At 38.5% G+C, this 20,529-nt stretch overlaps 1 protein-coding gene across 8 annotated transcripts in view; it reads right to left on the bottom strand.

The window, feature by feature from the left end:
• RYR2 (ryanodine receptor 2) overlaps positions 1 to 20,529 on the bottom strand; it is a 795,071-nt gene that overhangs the window by 342,114 nt on the left and 432,428 nt on the right. For all 8 annotated transcript variants that reach the window (XM_050770606.1, XM_050770614.1, XM_050770624.1 and 5 more), the window contains exons 18-20: positions 7,501 to 7,619; positions 6,381 to 6,514; positions 2,708 to 2,949 (exon numbers count right to left, since the gene is read on the bottom strand). In XM_050770606.1, the coding sequence (XP_050626563.1) occupies positions 2,708 to 2,949; positions 6,381 to 6,514; positions 7,501 to 7,619 (495 nt within the window). The remainder of the gene's footprint in view (positions 1 to 2,707; positions 2,950 to 6,380; positions 6,515 to 7,500; positions 7,620 to 20,529) is intronic.

Genomic DNA, 20,529 nt, shown 5'->3' with positions numbered 1-20,529 from the left:
ATATGATAGCTTGATAGATCCTGTATTAGAAACCTGTACCCATGTTTCCTGTACATTCCTCCACACTAATTCTATATTTAAATTCTCTCAAAGCACCAAGACTTTTTATACTTTTGGTCCTTTCAAACACCTGGGACCTGGATTCCCAAAATCCAGTTCTGCATTGACAGAGAGGAAATGTAGCAACACCACAAAGGTTAAATTGAAGAGAAGAAATGAAGACATAAGTAAAAACTTTTCCTTATGAGCCCAATCCTTGTTCCAAGAAATACTGACACTCTCCAATTACAAAATGTTAAGTGGCAGAGAATGTGCTCCAACCTAGAAATCACTGATATTTGATACTTTAAATTGTACATCAACCATTAAGAAGAAAATAGGAGAATGACCCCCAAGAAGGTTATCTGTTACTATGAATTTGAGTTTCATAACTCACATTCCAACTAATTTAGATCTGTCTTTATTGATTATGAATCTAAAATCAGCAAAGCATTTAATAGACCCCCAGTGGCTTGAGAGAAAATACTTTTCAAGTACAGACATGATATGATACATCTTTTCTTGCCATTTAAAAAAATGAATAAAATTTTAAGATGCTTTTCTCATGAAACTCCAGTGCCTACCATCCTTTCTGGTACATGTCCACAGATTCACTAAATTTTTTTGTTGTTGTTCTTATTATTCTATTTAACAGATACTTTGTAATAAAAGGCATAATGCATACAATTCAATTCCATAAGAACCAGGTACTTTTAATGTATTGAAAGAAAAAGCTTCAAATTGAATACAAAACAAAAATAGTAAAATATGTTATTATATAGAGAGACTAAATGAAAGCAACTTGGCACTGTCGATTAATGTTTTTTTAATCTAATCTCTGTGTAATGGGAAAACAAGTTAACATGTTTCATTTATTCATTTGAGTACTTATTTCCTGCAGAGTAATACTAGGAGCTAGAGAGAGAGAAGGTAATAGTATCCAAAGGATTATAGTTAAAACGTTTTATAACAAGGACATTAGCCCTATTTTGTGTTTAATAGGTCTTCTGAAGTGAGGACTCTTTATCTCTGGTTGGTCAACAGGAAAAATTTCCTATGGGAACAAGGCACTGTGACTATAGTCTGGCTGGCACAGGTCGCCTTTGTATAAAGTAGTCTACGGTACTGTGAGGAGTCCAACCACATTCCTCAGAGGTTAGATGAAATATGCAAAACACAGCTTCAACGCCATGAATATATATACCTTTTATGTACTCACAAAAATTAAAAATTGAGGCTGGGCACAGTGGCTCACACTTGTAATCCCAGCACTTTGGAAAGCGGAGGCAGGCAGATCACTTGAGACCAGGAGATCAAGATAAGCCTGGCCAACATGGTGAAACCCCCGACTCCGCTAAAAAAGTATAAAAATGAGTTGGGCATGGTGGTGCAAGCCTGTAGTCCCAGCTACTCAGGAGGCTGAGACACGAGAATCACTTGAACCCAGGAGGTGGAGGCTGCAATGAGCCAAGATTGCACCACTGCACTCCAGCCTGGGCAACAGAGCAAGACTCCGTCTTGAAATAAATAAATAAATAAATAAATAAATAAATAAATAAACACACACAGAAAAAACAAAATACAGCTTCATCTCTTCTAGACAATTGAGCTATTGGCACTCAATGAAGAAAGAATTCAGTAAGTATCATTGTTACATACAACTACATGGAATGCTTTTAGATATAAACTCATTACCATAAAGTCTTAGGTGTAGTTCAATTTATTTCTTACTTTTCATAAGCTTTTAGGCCCATAAAGCATACATAAATGCCTATCATTTGTACTCCACAAGAGGCAAAGTTCAGCTTTATAACTTAAGGTAACTTTCTGTATCTTCCATATGCTAAATAATTTATAAACTATGACAAGATCATACCAGGACTATATTCCAAATGCAGCTTTACCAATATAAGCATATGTCTGCAGAATCCAGAAGAATTTTAACATCTAAAAAAATCTACATAATCAAGAGCTAAGCTTTTAAATGGAGCTAACCAAACTCTACTTCTTCATGAATCAGAGAAAAGAATATTATTTTTAAATATATAGTACTCATTTCTAATACATACTCAACCATCAAAACTAAGCGTTGGTAGCTGGTGAAATGACCTATTCCTTTATTTTTAAACCATTTTATACTTCTGAAACAGAGTGTCATTTGATTATAATCTGAGTCCTCATACCACACTTTACAAATTATTGATTTCCCACCATTACATTATCTAACAGAAGGCTGAACTTAGTCTATTTCTTCCCATTATTTTCCAAGGTTTGTTTTTTGTTCTTTTCCATTGGCAGCTGAAGTTTTAAACATACCAATTAAAGCAGAAAAGTCACAAGTTTCTTGCAGTTCATTCATGCTTTGGAATGCACTTTTAAATACACAGTATTGTTCCTAAGTAATACACTCTTATTTAAATCTTTAAATACACAGCACTGTTCATAAGCTAGGCAGTCCCTTGGAAATCGTACTATAATTGTGTTTTCTTTTTCCCCTAGTGAAATACTGCTTTTACCCCAACACTCTTACTCATCCTCTCAATGCTAAATTTCTGAATGATTAATACCCTATAGAAGTACCCAATGGAAGCAGCACCAATAGCTTTCAGAAATGTCCAGCAAAAGATCTCCTTCTGGAACATGGTGAAAGAAAATGGACAGCACGTACCTGACCAGAGATGAAGGCCATCAAATCCATAGGAGAAGAGATCATCTCCAACACCATTTCCACCCCACTCTTCGCCCCCTCCAGGGTAGGGAGAATACCCTTCAGTGGAAGCCCAGCCCACTCGCAGGTGCGTTGCTTCAGCTGTCACAAAGGGCTCTGTGTGGTCCACCATCAATTCATAGTACCATTTCTTATACTGAGCAGAACCTTCACTGACGCCCAGAAAAATATTGGGTCTCATGCTTTAAAGAGACAGGAATCGCATGTAAGAAAAGTCCAGACAAACCTTCCATTGTTTGCATTTACATCTCATAATTTTACTTTTGTATTTCATTTAATTTTATTTTATTGAAACGGGGTCTTGCTCTGTTGCCTAGGCTGAAGTGCAGTGATGCAATCACAGTTTATTGCAGTCACCATCTCCCAGGCTCAAGTAATCCTCCCATCTCAGCCTCCTGAATAACTGGCACTAAAGGAGAGTGCCACCAAGCCTAACTAATTTTTTTTTTAATTTTTAGTAGAGATAAGGTTTTGCTATGATGCCCAGGATGGTATCAAACTCCTGAGCTCAAGTAATCCTCCTGCCTTGACCTCCCAAGTGCTGGAATAACAGGCATGAGCCACCATGCCCAGCCACATCTCACTATTTTAAACATTAGTCATGCTTCTCTAAGATGCCACATATTAAATATATATTTCCTTAATTACTAACAAAATCATGAAAACTACCACTGAAGTAGTATACAGTGAAAGCCAGCTCCACTGTGAACATTCCATCAGCAGTTTCGCTTCCGAGATTTCTTGGCGGTGTCACCCAAGGAACTAACGTTATTTTGTCTTAATTCCTCTTCCGCACGTTGTGTATCATTAATCGTATTTAAGTCATAAACTGAGACACTCAGAGCAGACTTTTAGAATTAATGGAGTTATTAGGAATTCCAGACATGGAGAAATTTTCCTAAACTAAGCTTTGTGTCACATGGGGTACGGGGCTGAGGTAGGTCATGTTGTTTGTGAAGGAACCAAGGTAACTAATCAGCTTTGTTGTTCATTAAGCCTCACTGTGAACAGAAAAATTTTTCGTAACTTGTATTTAATTCCATTTTAGGAGAGGACATATACCCTATGGTAGCAGTAGGTAGAAATGAATGAAGGTCTCAGAACATACTACTCAAGAATGGCAGGTCTGTTATATAAAGAATCATGAAGGACATCTTAAGTCAGTACTGTAAAACAAACAAACAAAAACATAGAAGGTGTTTGGACTTTGCTTCCCAGCTCAGCAGAGGTAACATAATTTGATATGTAACTGACTTACTTTAAAAAGGAGCTCCTCAAAAGGAGCGAAGGAAAACAACCAGCTGTATCCGTTTCCCAACAATTTCCATTTTTCCAGCACAGTGTGGTTGGAAGTCTAGTTGGAAAACCATGGGTTTCTGAGTCAGAGAGAAAATTTTAGCATCCATTTGCTAGCTGTGTGACCTGGCACTAGTTATGAAACCTTGCTCATCCTCCATTTATCCTCCTGGAAAATGGGCTGGTAAACATCTCTAAGTTCAAGCATGTTGTGAGGATGGAATAATAGAATAAATGTAAAGAAGTTTCTGCCATAGAGTGAATATGAAATAAGTATATATATATATATCTCATATATTTTTTTTAAAAACACACACATTGGCCAGGTGCGGTGGCTCACACCTGTAATCCCAGCACTTTGGGAGGCTAAGGCGGGTGGATCACGAGGTCAGGAGTTCAAGACCACACTGGCCAACATGGTGAAACCCCATCTCTACTAAAAATACAAAAATTAGCTGGGTGTGGTGGTGTGCACCTGTAATCCCAGCTACTGGGAGGGTGAGGCAGGAGAAAGGTTTGAACCCAGGAGGCAGAAGTTGCAGTGAGCCAAGGTCATGCCACTGCACTCCAGCCCTGGTGACAGAGCAAGACTCTATCTCAAAAAACAAAACACATCATAGAAATACACAACAAACCCCACATTTCTGTTTAAAACAGGATGACGTTATCAGTATCTCTGGGCTAGCTGCTAGATACAGTGTGTCAATGTTACTACTATCACACACAGCATTTTATGATTGTAAGCAGTTATTTCTTATTATTTATTTATGTGTTCATCTGGGGGATGTGATGGTTAATATTGAGTGTCAACTTGATTGGATTGAAGGATGCAGAGTATTGTTCCTGGATATGTCTGTGAAGGTGTTGCCAAAGGAGAATAACATTTGAGTCAATGGACAGAGAGAGGCAGACCCACCCTCAATCTGGGTGGGCACCATCTAATCAGCTGCCAGCACAGCTAGAATAAAAGCAGGCAGAAGAACGTGGAGAGACTAGACTGGCTGAGTTTTCCATCCTTCCTCTTCCTCCCATGCTGGATGTTTCCTGCCCTTGAACATCAGACTCCCAAGTTCTTCTGCTTTTGGACTCCTGGACTTAGCAGTGGTTTGCCAGGGGCTCTCAGGCCTTCAACCGCAGGCTAAAGGCCGCACTTCTGGCCTCCCTACTTGTGAGGTTTGGGACTCAGACTGACTTCCTTGCTCCTTAGTTTGCAGACGGCCTATTGTGGGACTTCACCGTGTGATCGTGTGAATCAATGCTCCTTAATAAACTCCCTTTCATATGTACAGCTATCCTATTCATCCTGTACCTCTAGAGAAGCCTGACTAATACAGGGGATAAGAAAGGCAGTGTGACATGGTGGTTATAAGCTCAGTCTCTGGATTTAGATCTGAGTTCCACTTCCAGTTCCAGTTTTTTCGTCTATAAAATGTGAATCCCAGTGGTTCCTAGGAAAGCACAGACACAAACAGTATAGAATACACATAAAGCCCTTAGCACCACAGCTGGCACATGGTACTCAATGAACGTGAGGTGCCTTGGAAGGCAGATCTAACTGAAGATGTAGTTTTATTGGTTATTTGCATAATATATTACATTTTGGACATTCTATTTTTGATCGTACATAGCAGGTACCTCAAAATGATATTGAAGGGGCCGGGCGTGGTGACTCATGCCTGTAATCCCAGCACTTTGGGAGGCCGAGGCAGGCAGATCACGAGGTCAGGAGGTCGAGACCATCCTGGCTAACACGGTGAAACCCCGTCTCTACTAAAAATACAAAAAAATTAGCTGGGCTTGGTGGCGGGCGCCTGTGATCCCATCTACTCAGGAGGCTGAGGGAGGAGAATGGCGTGAACCTGGGAGGTGGAGCTTGCAGTGAGCTGAGATCGCACCGCTGCACTCCAGCCTGGGCGACAGTGAGACTCTGTCTCAAAAAAATAATTTTAAAAAAATGATATTGAAGGATAGTGTTTTAGTTACATTCTAAGAAGATGTAAAGCATAATTATATACAACCATATACCTATACAGTTGCCAGGATGGTCCTGAGTATGTCAATGATTATCTATCTACATAGGAATGTGAATAAAAGCTCTTATCCATGTGTCTGTGGCAAAGCCATATTTTGCTAGGTTCATTTATTATTATCCCATCTGATTGTTAGAGAAAAAGACATATTATTCACTGCAAAAATACAGAAAATACTACTATATGGTCTAATTTAAAAAACAGACCATATAGTGTCAGCTACAGGACAAGAACATTAATTCTTTTATTATGTTGCCTGTCAGATGACACTGTCGGTCTGAATTTACCTGCTGACGTGGTTCACAAGACGTGTCTGCAGTAACAGATCTCTTCCTGGTAAGAGATTGTCACAGATGAGGTGCTGGTTAGAACGGACTGCAACCCCATGGCAAACACAGAGTGAGCACAACACGTCCAGGACCTGAAAAGAGAAATTACTTTCAGTTGATCCTCCCTCCCTCCCTGCCTTTCCATTCTTTCTCCCCTCCCTCCCTCCCTCCCTTCCTTTCTGACAGCATCTCATTCTGTCACCCAGGCTGAAGTGCAGTGGCGCGATCATAGCTCACTGCAGACTCGAACTCCCGGGCACAAGGAATCCTCCTGTCTCAGCCTCTATAGGTGCGTGCCATCACGCCTGGCTAATTTTTCTTTTTTGTAAAGACAGGGTATTGCTATATTACCCAGGCTGGTCTCAAACTCCTGGCCTCAAGCGATCCTCCCATCTTGGCTTCCCCAATTACTGGGATGGCAGGCATGAGTCACTGTGTGCAGTCACTTTCAGCTGATTCTAATTCCCCCTTCAGAATCAAGCATCAGCAGCACTTTTTACAAAGCAAACACATTCCTCCAGTTACATTTGACTCAGTTATTTAAACATTACAGTAGTTTCCCACTAACTTTCCAACTTTTCTTCATATATAAATTGAGAACTGTTCATGTTCCCACTGATGCTATGAATAAACACTAAACAATATTACTTGATCATGATTAAGAGATGAAGGCCGGGCACGGTGGCTCATGCCTGTAATCCCAGCACTTTGGGAGGAAAGGCAGGTGGATTACCTGAGGTCAGGAGCTCAAGACCAGCCCGACCAATACGGTAAAACCCTGTCTCTACTTAAAATACAAAAATTAGCCGGGCATAGTGGCATGTACCTGTAGTCCCAGCTACTCCAGAGGCCGAGACAGGATAATTGCTTGAGCCCTGGAGGCGGAGGTTGCAGTGAGTTCAGATCACACCACTGCACTCCAGCCTGGGCGACAGAGCACGACTGCTCAAAAAATAATAATTAAGAGAAGAAAAACACTCATGAAAAATTTGACACACTTTTTAAAAGTTATTGTATTTAAAAAACGTATCTAAAAGGATTTGAAAATTCATTCAGGGAAACAAAGTATTTCATTTACCTTGTGATTTCTTCCATGCTTGTCTAAAAGTGAGATAATGGATTTAATATGTCCTTCTTTAATAATATTTAGAGCTTCTGGACTTTCTACTAAAACACAGTGTAAAACTTCCAGAATGCCTAAAGATAAAACAAAGAAACAGGGAAGAAAAAAAAAAAAAACCGTGATTAATTGGTATACAATGACCAGTGTGCCTTCCTTTTTCTACATATGTGGATTCAGTACAACATGTAATTATCTGTGCTCAATGTGACTGTCACAAGGCACTGTGATAGGTGACAGGTGGTGTTTGGGAGAGGGGACTAATATCCAAAGATGATGACATCACAGTTGAGGGAGGAAAAGGCAAACAACTGAGACATGGTGTTTAGCAGAAGAAGCAAGTAATCCTATCCGGGGGAGGTAGTAAACAAAGCAACATGCAGATGGGGCCTTAAAGAATATGTTCACGACCCTTTTCAGGCTTTCCAGGAAAGGAAGGGCAGTAGATGCATGAATAGTCTTGAATGTGGGGCATATCTGGTGTGCCTCATGTACAGAGTGAGTGGGGAGGGGACAGACTGGTTAGGGCCAGTTTAGGAAGCTTCTTGGCACTGAAAATGTAATCCTGCAACAATGCATCCTAATCCATGAAGATCACGACATTCTCCCAGGTTTATAGTAGAAAAGATTTCTTAGTTTGTTAAAAGAAATATATAAAATAAGACAAAAACAAATAGAAATAACACAATGTATAAAACTGGATTAAAAATCGTGATATTTTTAGGTACTAGCCACCACAAAAGATAAAATAGTATATGCCTTTTCTTAAAGTTTAAGAAGGAAAGAAGAGAAAATAAATTTCATTATCAGAAATTTTAGGGTGAACTTGTAAAGCTACACGTGTACCTCTGTGTTCATGTTTTCAGAACAAGCTTGCCTTGTCAGCAATGAGAATGGATCCCATTCACAACAATTAGACCCAACATATAGAAAACATCACATCTAAGAGTTACATAGTTTTGGGAACAGCCCCAGAGGAACCCTGTAGAAAGGGTCATACATCTCAAATGGAGTTAATATTCTTAGAAAAGTAATACAAAGTTTTACATTTACAAAGGTATTATAGAATACAGAAGCAATTCTCTATGGCTGTCACAATCTATATCTGATCCAAGCCCCCATCCATTACAAAACAAGGAGAGTTACTGCTAATTTCTTCACTAATGACTTAGTTTGTTAAAATACAAATATATATTCAGCCAAAAGGATTTTGAGTTAAATTTTGGAGCTGTTCAAAATCAGCTGCTGTGTTCCAACAATGCGTAACAGTTAAAAATCAAAGACAACAGAAAATAATAATACAAGAGGCTGACGAGTTAAAGCAGATCTTTATATAAGTATACTAAAACCGAATACCTTTTTTTTTTTTTTTTGCTATTACTAAAAACGTAGGAATAAAATAAACTCATTCATTCTGTACTAAAATAAAATCATGGAAATGGAAAAGCATTTTTAATAGACTAGTCATGCTATCCTGATGTTTTTGCTTGTTTTCTCTCCATTATTGATTGCTATAGAGCACATGACTGCCTTTTTATAAAAAATAATTTCAACTTTTATTTTCAATTCAAGGGATACATGTGCAGGTTTGTTACATGGATATATCGCATGATGCTGAGGTTTGAGGTACAACTGATCCCATCAATGGGGTAGTGAGTATACCCCAACCAATAGGTAATTTTTCAACCCTTGTTCCCATCCCCTCACCCACCTCCGCTTAGTAGTGCCTAGTCTATTGTTGCTATCTTTATGTCCACGAGTACCCCTTGTTTAGCTCCCACTATAAGTGATGACACGCTGTATTTGGTTTTCTGTTCCTGCATTAATTCGCTTAGGATAACGACCTCCAGTTGCATCCATGTTGCTGTAAAGGACATGATGTCGCTCTTATTATGGTTGCGTGGCATTGTATATGTACCACATTTTCTTTATCCAATCCATAGTAATGATGCATATGTACCACATTTTCTTTATGCAGTTCACTGTTGATGGGTACCTAGATTGATTCAATGTCTTTGCTACTGAGAATAGGGATGCCCTGAACATTTAAGTGCATGTGTCTTTTTGGTAAAACAATTAATTTTCTTTCAGGTATATACCCAGTAATAGGCTTGCTGGGTCAAACGGTAGTTCTCTGTTAAGTTTTTTGAGAAATCTCCAAACTGCCTTCCACAGTGGCTGAACTAATTTACATTCCCACCAATGTAAGCCTCTTCTCTATAGCCCAACCAGCATCTTTTTTGGGGGGGGCGGGTGCACTCTTTTTTTTTTTTTCTTTTTGAGATGGAGTTTTGCTTTTGTTACCCAGGCTGGAATGTAATGGCGTGATCTCAGTTCACTGCAATTTCCACCTCCCGGGTTCAAGCAACTCTCCCGCCTCAGCCTCCCGGGTAGCTGGGATTATGGGCACCTACCACCATGCCCAGGTAATTTTTGTATTTTTAGTAGAGACGGGGTTTCACCATGTTGGCCAGGCTGGTCTCGAACTCCAGACCTCAGGTGATCTGCCTGCCTTTGCCTCCCAAAGTGCTGGGATTACAGGTGTCAGCCACTGTGCCCGGCCTGACTTTTTAACAATAGCCAAGAGTGAGTGGTATGAGATGGTATCTCATTGTAGTTTTGACTTGCATTTCTCTTTGGTGATTGGGAATGTGGGTAGAAAACTTTTCATATGTTTGTTGGCTGCTTGTCTGTCTTCTTTTGAGAAGTGTCTGTTCAAGTCTTTTGACAATTTTTTAATGGGGTTATTTGGCTTTTGCTTGTTGGATGATTTAAGTTCCTTATAGATTCTGGATATTAGACCCTTATCAGATGCACACTGCCTGTTTTTATAAATAACTTTTTATTGTGTATTCCATGCACCTGCATTTACATACTATCTATAGCTGCTTTCACACTACAAAGGCAGGGTTGAGTTAACAGACCTCATGGTCCACGCACCTATAATATTAACTATCTGGCTGCTATGGTCTGAATGTTTTCGTCTCCCCAGAATTGATATGTTGAAATCCTAACCCCCAAGGTGATGGTTGTCACTCGCGTCCTGTGAAAAGACCACCAGCAGGCTTTGTATGAGCAACAAGGCTGTTTGTTTCACCTGGCTGCAGGCGGGCTGAGTCCGAAAAGAGAGTCAGCAAAGGGTGGTGGGATTATCATTAGTTCTTATAGGTTTGGGATAGGCGTACAAAGTACATTCTTAAGGGCAGGGGAGAATATTACAAAGTACCTTCTTAAGGGTGGGGGAGAATATATGCATCAGTTAGGGTGGGACAGGAACAAATCACAATGGTGGAATGTCATCACTTAAGGCTATTTTCACTTCTTCTGTGGATCTTCAGTTGCTTCAAGCCATCTGGATGTACATGCAGGTCACAGGGGATATGATGGCTTAGCTTGGGCTCAAAGGCCTGACAATGGTATTAGGAGATGCTCAAAGGCCTGACATTGGTATTAGGAGATGTTCCCCTTGGGGAGGTGATTAGGTCATGAAGGTAGAGCCCTTAAGAATGGGATTAGCGCCTTTATAAAGGAGGCCCCAGGGGAGCTTGCTGTCCCTTCCACCATGTGAGGACGAACTTTCTATGAGAAAGGAGACCCTCAGGACAGTTTACCTGAAGGAGCCTTGATCTTGGACTTCCCAGAATCTAGAACTGTGAGAAATAAATTTCTGTTGTTTATAAATCACCCAGTTTATGATATTTTGTTACAACAGTCCTACTGGACTAAGACACTAGCCTTTTTCAGAAAAAGATTGCCAATCATGGAATAGAATCTAACCATTAAGAAAAAAGATCAAGAAGTTACGACCAAGACCAATAAATTTTCTTGCTAAATAAACACTCATGAAGGTCCATAGAGTGAATAAACTGAATATATTAGAAAAGATATGACTAGATTTTGGAGGTAAATAGCGTATGTCACAAAGTGCAAAAATAGCTATATGAAAACAAATTCCCGATTTTTCTCCTATTTACCCTAGTCTAACAGAAAGCTTTCAGAATTTGGTGTTTAACATTAAAACAATTTCTTTATTTTTCAATTCTACCAGGTCAGATCCAACAAGTAAACAGTTGAAAAAAATTGACCACTTCTAATTCTATTAATTATGACAATAAAATGTCAAAGAAAGCACATTTTATTTTCAGTTTTATTGGAATAAACTGGAATATGCAGGCATATTAGATGGTCAATACCTTAAGAATAACCCTGGTTTATTGGAATAATTTTTTGAGACAGGATCTTGCTCAGTTGCCCAGGCTGGAGTGCACTGGCAGGATCATAGCTCACTGCACCCTCAAGCTCCTGGGCTTAAGCAATCCTCCCCCCTGAGCCTCCTGTAGCCTCCTGAGTAGCTGGGACTATAGGTGCCTGCCACCATGCTGAGCTTTTTTTTTTTTTTTTCCTGTAGAGAGGAGGGTGGTCTCATTATGTTGCCCAGACAGGTCTTGAACTCCTGGGCTCAAGCAATTCTACCACTGGCCTCCCAAAGGGCTGAGATTATAGTCGCAAGACACAGCACCCAGCCTGAAATAAATTTGATTTTTAATTTTATTGAAATAAACAGCAAATATGCTTAATAAAAAATTCTTAAAGGAAAACAAATGGGAAACACCAAAGAACCCATTTTTAAATAAAAAAAGGAATAGCTATACAATATTATGTGTATATTTAAATTATGCTGATATATGCTTTGAACACTTGGGTCAAAAATGATGCAGAGAAACAGTGCTTAATGAAGATTACAGTGTCAGTAGTTATAATCATTTGACCACTAAATACTAAATACATTCAATAAGACCAAGAAAGAGCTATAGTCATGAAGCTTATGGTTAGATTCTCAAATTTAAAAGCTTGGCAGATCACAACAATATTATGGAATGAAAGAATTATAAATATGCTACAAATTACCTAAAAAAATTTCAACCAATTACAACAACTAATAAGGCAAAACAATTGAATTTTATGTTTTAATAAGTTTATAGAAATGATTTGAGAGAACCTACTAATATCATAGAAATACATAATAATCAATGTGACTTTTTAAAAGTAGATCCAAAATAACATATACATGATAATTGCAACTATGTAAAATATATTCATTTGTATAAAATACATATTTCAAAAAAGACCAGAAGTTATTACCTAAAAAGGTTAGTCTTAGTTATTGCTGGATTTGTATACTTCTCTCCCAATATTTCATAAATTCTATGAAATGAGCATGCATAACTTTTATAGTAAGAAACATATTTTAAAAGAATCATAAAACAATAGGAAGTAATGTCTATTTACATTTTATTTCTGCCATTAAATCTCAATACTTATTCAATTCATACAACTTAATGAGGCCTGACAACAAAAGGCCAGTAACATTAGCTGCCTCTCCTCTCTACAGTATATAACTAAAATTAACTTTTAATCTATGGAAATAATTTTTTAACTCTTATACTTCATCCAAGTTATATAAACTTATTTTCATTCCATAAATTTGGAATAAGCATAAACAAAACCTGCCAGTTACCACACAGAGACAGTACTGAGGGTTTATATCAGAACTAAGTATTACACAGCAATAAACTAGGGTTGGTCTCAGGGTACTGGCCATTTAATATTGCATGATTTGCCTTAGTAGTGAGGAGTAACAAGAACTTAGGTTGACTATTCCAGGTTGATTTCAAATATCATCTCCTAATTGTCTTCTGGACATTTCAGTGAGAATGTCTCTAAGTACCCCCAACTAACTTTTCCACGAGCTGAACATAACACCTTTCTTTGTACATATACATGTAAAATTGCTTCTCTCATCCATCGTCCATCTGTATATTCAAGCTACAAACCTGAAGTCATTTTTGAATCCTCTTTCACTTTCTCATTTTCCTAAATCTAATTGTTAAAACTCATTAATTCTGTGTCCAAATTTATCTCCTAAACTCATCCTCTCCTTTCACTGAATAGCCTCTCACTATATCCTCTCCTCCAGTTTTCCTCCCACCCCAACCCATCCTCCTAACTGTAGGCGGTTATGCTGAAACACATATTTAATCAATGTCACTCCTTTGCTTAAAATCTTTAATGGCTTACCAGACCTTCCAAGGTCAAAGTCCACTCCCCTTAGCATAGAATATCAGTCCCACTCTATCCTTAGCATAGAATATCAGTCCCTACACCAGATAGTGCAACGTTCCTTTGCAGCCTCAATTCCTGCCACTTCCTCCCACAAATGATTAATATGTATACCTACATATGAATCGTATATGTTTATTAAGCACCTATCAGTCACTGTTCCAAGGAATGGGATCAGCAGTGAAGCAGGCAGGCAAGACCCTCTTGAAACTTATAGGAACTTGCGCACCTTCAATCCTTTGCTGATGTTATTCTCAGATCTAAATACACTCCCACCTTCTAAGACTGCAAAATCTCAATCAGCTTGCAAAGGTTGAAAGTTACCTCATTTGGAGAGCGTTTACCAATGCCCCAGGATGAATTAATTATTCCTCCTTTTGTAGTAACAAGGACATTCATGTTTTTAAAATTCTTATTTCAATCCCCCATTACAGTAAGAGCCCTTGAGAGCAGATATTGATTTAATTTTGCCTCCTTGTCACCCAGCTCACTCTGACCCAGGGAAGGCCATCTCATGTTTGCCAAACGAATAAGTCAATGAATATAAATGGACTGTTGGTTCTCACATTCTGTTTAAACAAAAGAAATCTGCCATTTGTTACTCATAACAAGATTTGTTATTGTTAAGTGTAAATAGGACAACTGACATACTTTATATTTGGAGAATTTTATTTAAAACTATTATGATTTTAAAGTAGAAAAGACAGAAGACATGACATAGAGAATTTATATTTCTTAGTGCTAGAATTTCCTTATCTGTGTTTTAATTTGAGGAAAAATTTCACTTGGTGAATTAGGCAAATTTCTGTGCTGTTTGTGTGTAGAACACAAAATTGAGGCTGCAGGCGCTGCATGTTTAATACGTGCAATTATTCAGCCATTTGCCTTAAAACTTTTATAGTTGTAACTGTGAATTATTTATGTTCTCTTGAGAAAGGAAAATCTCCAAGGATGTAACTAAATGTCTAGGAATAACTTAATGGTACTGGGAGTGGCCGCCAAGTGCTAGGATGGGTAGACAATATTCCTTATCATGTTTTTTGTAACCAAAAAAGTGATCCTGTCTGCTTTTTACTGATAGACTTAGACTTTTGTCACTTGACTTACAAATCTGTAGGAACTTCATCAGAGATCAAAGTTGACTTTGCTATTATATATTCACAGGTCACAACTCAGGCTGTCTGAGGTTGAACAAAATTTGTTGAGAATCTGTATAGAAAAACTAGAAACAAGCCACAGGGCAAGAGTGCTCTATGTAGGTTGACTTTACCTACCAAGAAGAATCTAGCCTGGGGATTTTGCCCTATAGCAAGTGGGCATAAGCTTACATTTGGGAGAAGTGAATGGAATTAGACTGGTAGCCACACAGGCACAGGAGGCCAACGTGGGGACAAAGCAAACCATGACACTGGTGCTCCCATGATCACTGAGGAAAGCCCAGGAAAACCACCGACTTGGAAACCACCATGCCCTCCCCACTGCCCCCCCGGGTATTGTTTCCTCACCTATGGTTACAATTGTTCTGCAAAAATGAAACAAAGTCAAAATCATCCCAGAACACCAAGATGTATGTGGACTTAGATGGAACCTAGCTCTCTATTCATGAAGGATACAGGAGTGTGATCCTGCTCTGGGAGAAGGAAAGTTTCTCTTTCACCTCTATTTCAAGCAGGAGTAATAATACTGGACAAAAGCTTACTCCAGAAGGAGCACACGGCCTCACCTGAAAATCATGACGCGGAAACCCTTTCGTCTAAGCTAGAGGTAAGCAAACAGGAAGACTCCAGCTGAGTGCTAATTAGTAGGAATTGAATTGCCCCGTGTAAAGGAAACCCTGGAGATGCAGTGCCAGTCAAACAGTTTGGTGGTGTCCACAGCAGATCCGTGAAAGAAGGCACAATCAGAGACCCAATTAATTACAAATTATTCAAACCACAGGTTATTGTTTGGGGATTTTTTTCCCTCCTATCTGGGAGTTGAAACTCGTTAGAGCTTTTTCGGTCAGAACGTTTTTATTAATATCCCCGGATTTCACTGACGTTTCACTGAAAGTAGGAAAATTTGTCTTTTAGCTCTGAGTAATTAAACAAAATGATATAACAAGTAAAAAGATGGGGAAGTAAACTGGTAAATGACTAGAAAGAACAGGGAAACACACAGAACATGAAAGACATTTGCATTCCTGAATGCAAATAACTTAGGGATGTGACAGACCGTCAACTTTTCGGAAGAGTAATTGATTGGGAGTCTTGGTATTTACAAAGCTTAATGGGGAAATATCACAGTAAGAGGTATCATTATTATTCTATTGTAGTATACACTGGTGATAAGCATGGACATAAGCCGATGTGCCTAGTTTTGCATCCTCGCAGGTTTTTGGCATATTATTTAACATCTCTGTGCTCCAGTGTCCACATCTATGAAATGGACGTAATAACGGTGCCTGGGAGGTAATAACGGTGCCTGGGAGAGGGGACACTGTTATAAATAGCAATACATGTAAGACATTTAGAACAGAGCTTGGATCAAAGCAATGCTATGTCAGTACTTACTATTATTTTATGGTTGAAATAAAATAAGGCAAATGAAACAAAGATCAACAGGGAAGAATTACCAAGACGCGCCTTTGCTGAGCAGGGATGATAGTGGTAAGAGGTAGAGAAATGCTGAATGGACAACACTGATCAGAGGAGAATTCAGGGGAGATATCTATGAATCAGCATGAAGACATGGAATCAAAGTTAGTTATTAAAATAAAATCAGGTATATCAGTAAATCAGGAGAAATTAAACCAGCCTGTTAGACCTTGGCGAGAGAGAGAGTGAGACACAGAGAAACAAGGATGGCAACTGGGCAGAACCACAGAAAGTTTTGCATTCTTGAGATTACAGGAGAGTTGAGTCAAAAATGCAGTGAAGGATCATCAGAGAAGTGCAAATCAAAACTATAATGAGATATCATTGCACTCCAGTTAAAATGGCTTATATCCAAAGGACAGGCAATAACAAATGCTGGCAAGAATATGGAGAAAAGGGAGCGCTCCCGCACTGCTGGTGGGAATGTAAATTAGGAAAACCACTACAGAGAACATTTTGGAGGTTCCTCAAAAAACTAAAAATTGAGCTACTATGTGATCCAGCAATCCCACTGCTGAGTATATACCCAATACAAAGAAATACATCGAAGAGATATCTGCACTCCATGTTGGTTGCAGTACTGTTCATAATTGCAATGATTTGGAAGCAACCTAAATGTCCATCTGCAGATGAATGAAGAAAGAAAATCAGTACATATACACAATGGAGTACTATTCAGCCATAAAAAAGAATGTGATCCAGTCATTTGCAACTACATGGATGAACTGGAGATGATTATGTTAAGTGAAATAAACCACGTACAGAAAAACAGTCATCACACGTTCTCACTTATTTGTGGGATCTAAAAATCAAAACATTTGAGTTCACGGACATAGAAGTAGAAGGGTATTTACCAGAGGCTGGGAAGGGTAGTGGGGGGCTCTAGGGGAATGTGGGGATGGTTGATGGGTACAAAAAAATAGAAAGAATGAGTAAGATCTACTACTTGATAGCACAGCAGTGCGACTAATGCCAATAATAACTTAACTGTACATTTTAAATGTATAATTAACTCTTTAAATTAAAGAGTGTAATTGGATTGCTTGTAATTCAAAGAAGAAATGCTTGAAAGCGGATGCATACCCCATTCCCCATGATGTGCTTATTTCACATTGCATCCCTGTATCAAAACATCTCATGTGTTCCATAAATATAGACACCGACTATGTACTCACAAAATCAAAAAAGATAGTGAAAGTTCAACTAAGACTCAGGGTTTAATAAATGCGAAAACAAGGCATAAAGCACCCCTGGTTAACAGGAGTGTCTTCTTATGGTACTAACATCATGAAAAAAGAAAAACGTGCAAACGAAGTAAGCAGCAATTTTCAATAGCAGAAGACATGGTCTAGCTTGCTCCAGGCTGGCAAAAGATCCAAGGAGTCGGGAGGGGTTTTTTTTTGTTTTGTTTTTTGTTGTTTTGTTGTTTTGTTTTTTGCTACACAGCAATGGTGAAGCTGTAAGGGAAAGAATCTGAGTTATGTGTAAAAGCAGTAATTTGTATCTGGGCCTGTGCCTCTGAGGGGGTTCTGTAAAGGCACAAATCTGTTGTTTTTTTCCACTAGTTTAAATTAGACTGCTAATGAGTGATAACTTACGCATTGCATCTAAGTTGTCTTATTTTCAAGAGTAAGCACAACCATGAGGGAAAATGAGAAAGTAGAAACTATAGAGATTTATAGCTTGAGCTAACTGGAAGCTTAGTTTGCTCTTCCTACCAAGGAGAATTGGGTCTACCCAAAACAAATAGCAAGAGGTGAATAATGAGTCAACAGAGAGCATCATTACAATATGTCTTTTGAAATGTTTGCAGTGAATTTTGCGTATCACAAACTGAATCACCACTGAGCCAGAGAAAATGTTTCTGTTCGTTCAAACTGGGTATAAATGTGAAGTCAAGAAATCATTTGAGTTTCAGTATAAGATAAAGTGATAAATTATTTTTTAACTTTTTCTTCTTTACAAATAATCAGAAAGAAAAGAAAAAAGAAGCAGTGCACATTTTGCTTCCTGTTAATAGGGGGCTAACTCATGAAATAAATATGTTACTCTAAATAGAGTTTCCATTAGTCACACAAATAGAGGGAGAAAAATAAATTGATATGAATATATATATCAAGTGTGTGTGTGTGTATATGTGTGTATATATATATATACACACACACACACACTTAAAAATAATTCCAAGAGATGTGGGCTCAAGCCAAACTACAAAAATACATAATTACATATGCTTCCTATTTTTATGCTGGTTTTGTGGCTAAAGAAGAAAATAAGCCCATTAAATCTTGAGCACTCATAAAGCTCCAAAAAGGAGAAAAAAGCGACAGAGGTTAAAATTAAAATATAACACGGCTTGGCAAAATTAGAAAAAGGAGAGAAAAATTAATAAAAATGGAAGTTAGTGAAGATAAAAGGTGGATCACATCATTATTCATATACACAATGAGGGAATATCATGGACGCATTTGCAAAACAGACAAACAAAAATGATGGACCAAAAGTATTTTATTAGAAGAAAAGATGAATATGAGTCAAGAGTTTCCTGGAGTAAATTAGCTGAAATAAAACCCATAAAATGAGCACTGTAATTATAATGTACTATGCAGCCTTAATTAGGCCTCTGATGGTTTGCTGCCTTCAGTTTAAGGAGCCATGATTTATAAAAAAAATAGACAAACTATAGAAGATAAAGTCCAGTTAAAAGGAAAGAGAATGTCAACTAAAAGCAGTTCATTATACAGCAAGTAACAGTATTAGAATTTTTATCCTATACAAACATTTATTTGTATAAATTGCCACATCTCAAAACCTAAGAGAATGTTGAATGTCAGATAGGAAATCATCAATACATTAAGACATTCTTTTTTTTTTTTTTTTTGAGATGATCTTGGCTCACTACAGCCTCTGCCTCCCAGGCTTAAGCGATCCTCCTGCCTCAGCCTCCCAAGTAACTGGAGCAACAGGCGCATGCCACCACACCCAGCTGATTTTTGTATTTTTAGTAGAGACGAGGTTTCACCATGTGGGCCAGGCTGATCTCAAACTCCTGACCCCAACTGATCCACCCGCCTCAGCCTCCCAAAGTGCTGGGATTATAGGCATGAACCACCATGCCCAGCCAGATATGCCTATCTTGCTGTTGACACTCATGGTTCTGGTTTTCTGAGGGTCTCTTTCATTTATTAATTCATGCATCACTAAGTATATCAAATGGACCATTTGCCTTGTTGGGTCCGCGGTTTGAGCAAAATGGGGAGCACAACTGGCCTCATCCCTGCTCTCATAGAGCTTACAGACCACAGAAGTTCAATCCTAGGTCCATTAGTTTCCTTTTACCTTGAAAAAGTGACATCTGAGCTGTGTAGCCTCAGATTCTTAATTTGTAAATGGAAATTAGAATAAAACCTACCTTATAGAGTAATTGTGGAAATCCAGTGGAGTAATGCATATGACACTCTCAGCACAGTGCCCTAAGTTCACTTGATATTTCCTTGGTTGCACAATTGAAAACTATGCAGTCATAATAATGTTCAAAAATCTAAGACCGTGGGTCTCAGGACCCACAGAAATGATGGCAGATGTAACTGTTTGCTCTAAAGCCTTACTCGAAGGTTTACAAGACATATACACCTGAGCATTTTTTAAGATGGGTCCCCTGGAGCAAGACAAATACAGATTAATCAGTTCTTCCAAAAGATGTGTACCTCAAAGCAGCAAATATTTATTGAGAGCTATCGTTTTGGGCAGAAATGTAAACTGAGCATAGTATCAGCTTCATCGTTACATCAATTTTAAAAGTTCTCCTGCAGTACAAAGACAAACCAAGGGCGTCATTCCCAATGATCGCAAAGAAAACAAATAATGGTGCCTAGAATAGCCTAGTTGTTGTTGTTAGCAAGTGTAAAGTAAGGGGCAGGAGAAAGGTTGCGCAATACATTGACAAAAAGCACAATTTTAGATAGGGCACTGCGTGTAGAATGGTATATAGTTGTGAGATAGATCAGTATGTGTAGGGTGAAATACAACAACTTGCTGCATTTAAAAGTGGATGTATTTTTGGAAAACTGAGCAAATCACTTCAGACCCGAGAATATGAGAAAGTACTACCAGAAGACCAAAACGCTTTGTGATTTAATGAAGAGTAGGATTTTGAATCATTCACCACTAAGCCTGCATTATCCAATGTAACTCAAGAGAGGGGTAGTAAGGCCACAAGGGAGGCCAGGTG

The sequence above is a fragment of the Macaca thibetana genome, chromosome 1 (assembly GCF_024542745.1).
Source record: "Macaca thibetana thibetana isolate TM-01 chromosome 1, ASM2454274v1, whole genome shotgun sequence".
NCBI lineage: Eukaryota > Metazoa > Chordata > Mammalia > Primates > Cercopithecidae > Macaca > Macaca thibetana.
Note: the sequence above shows the minus strand (reverse complement) of the source record. Positions and strands in the feature narration are given on the sequence as shown.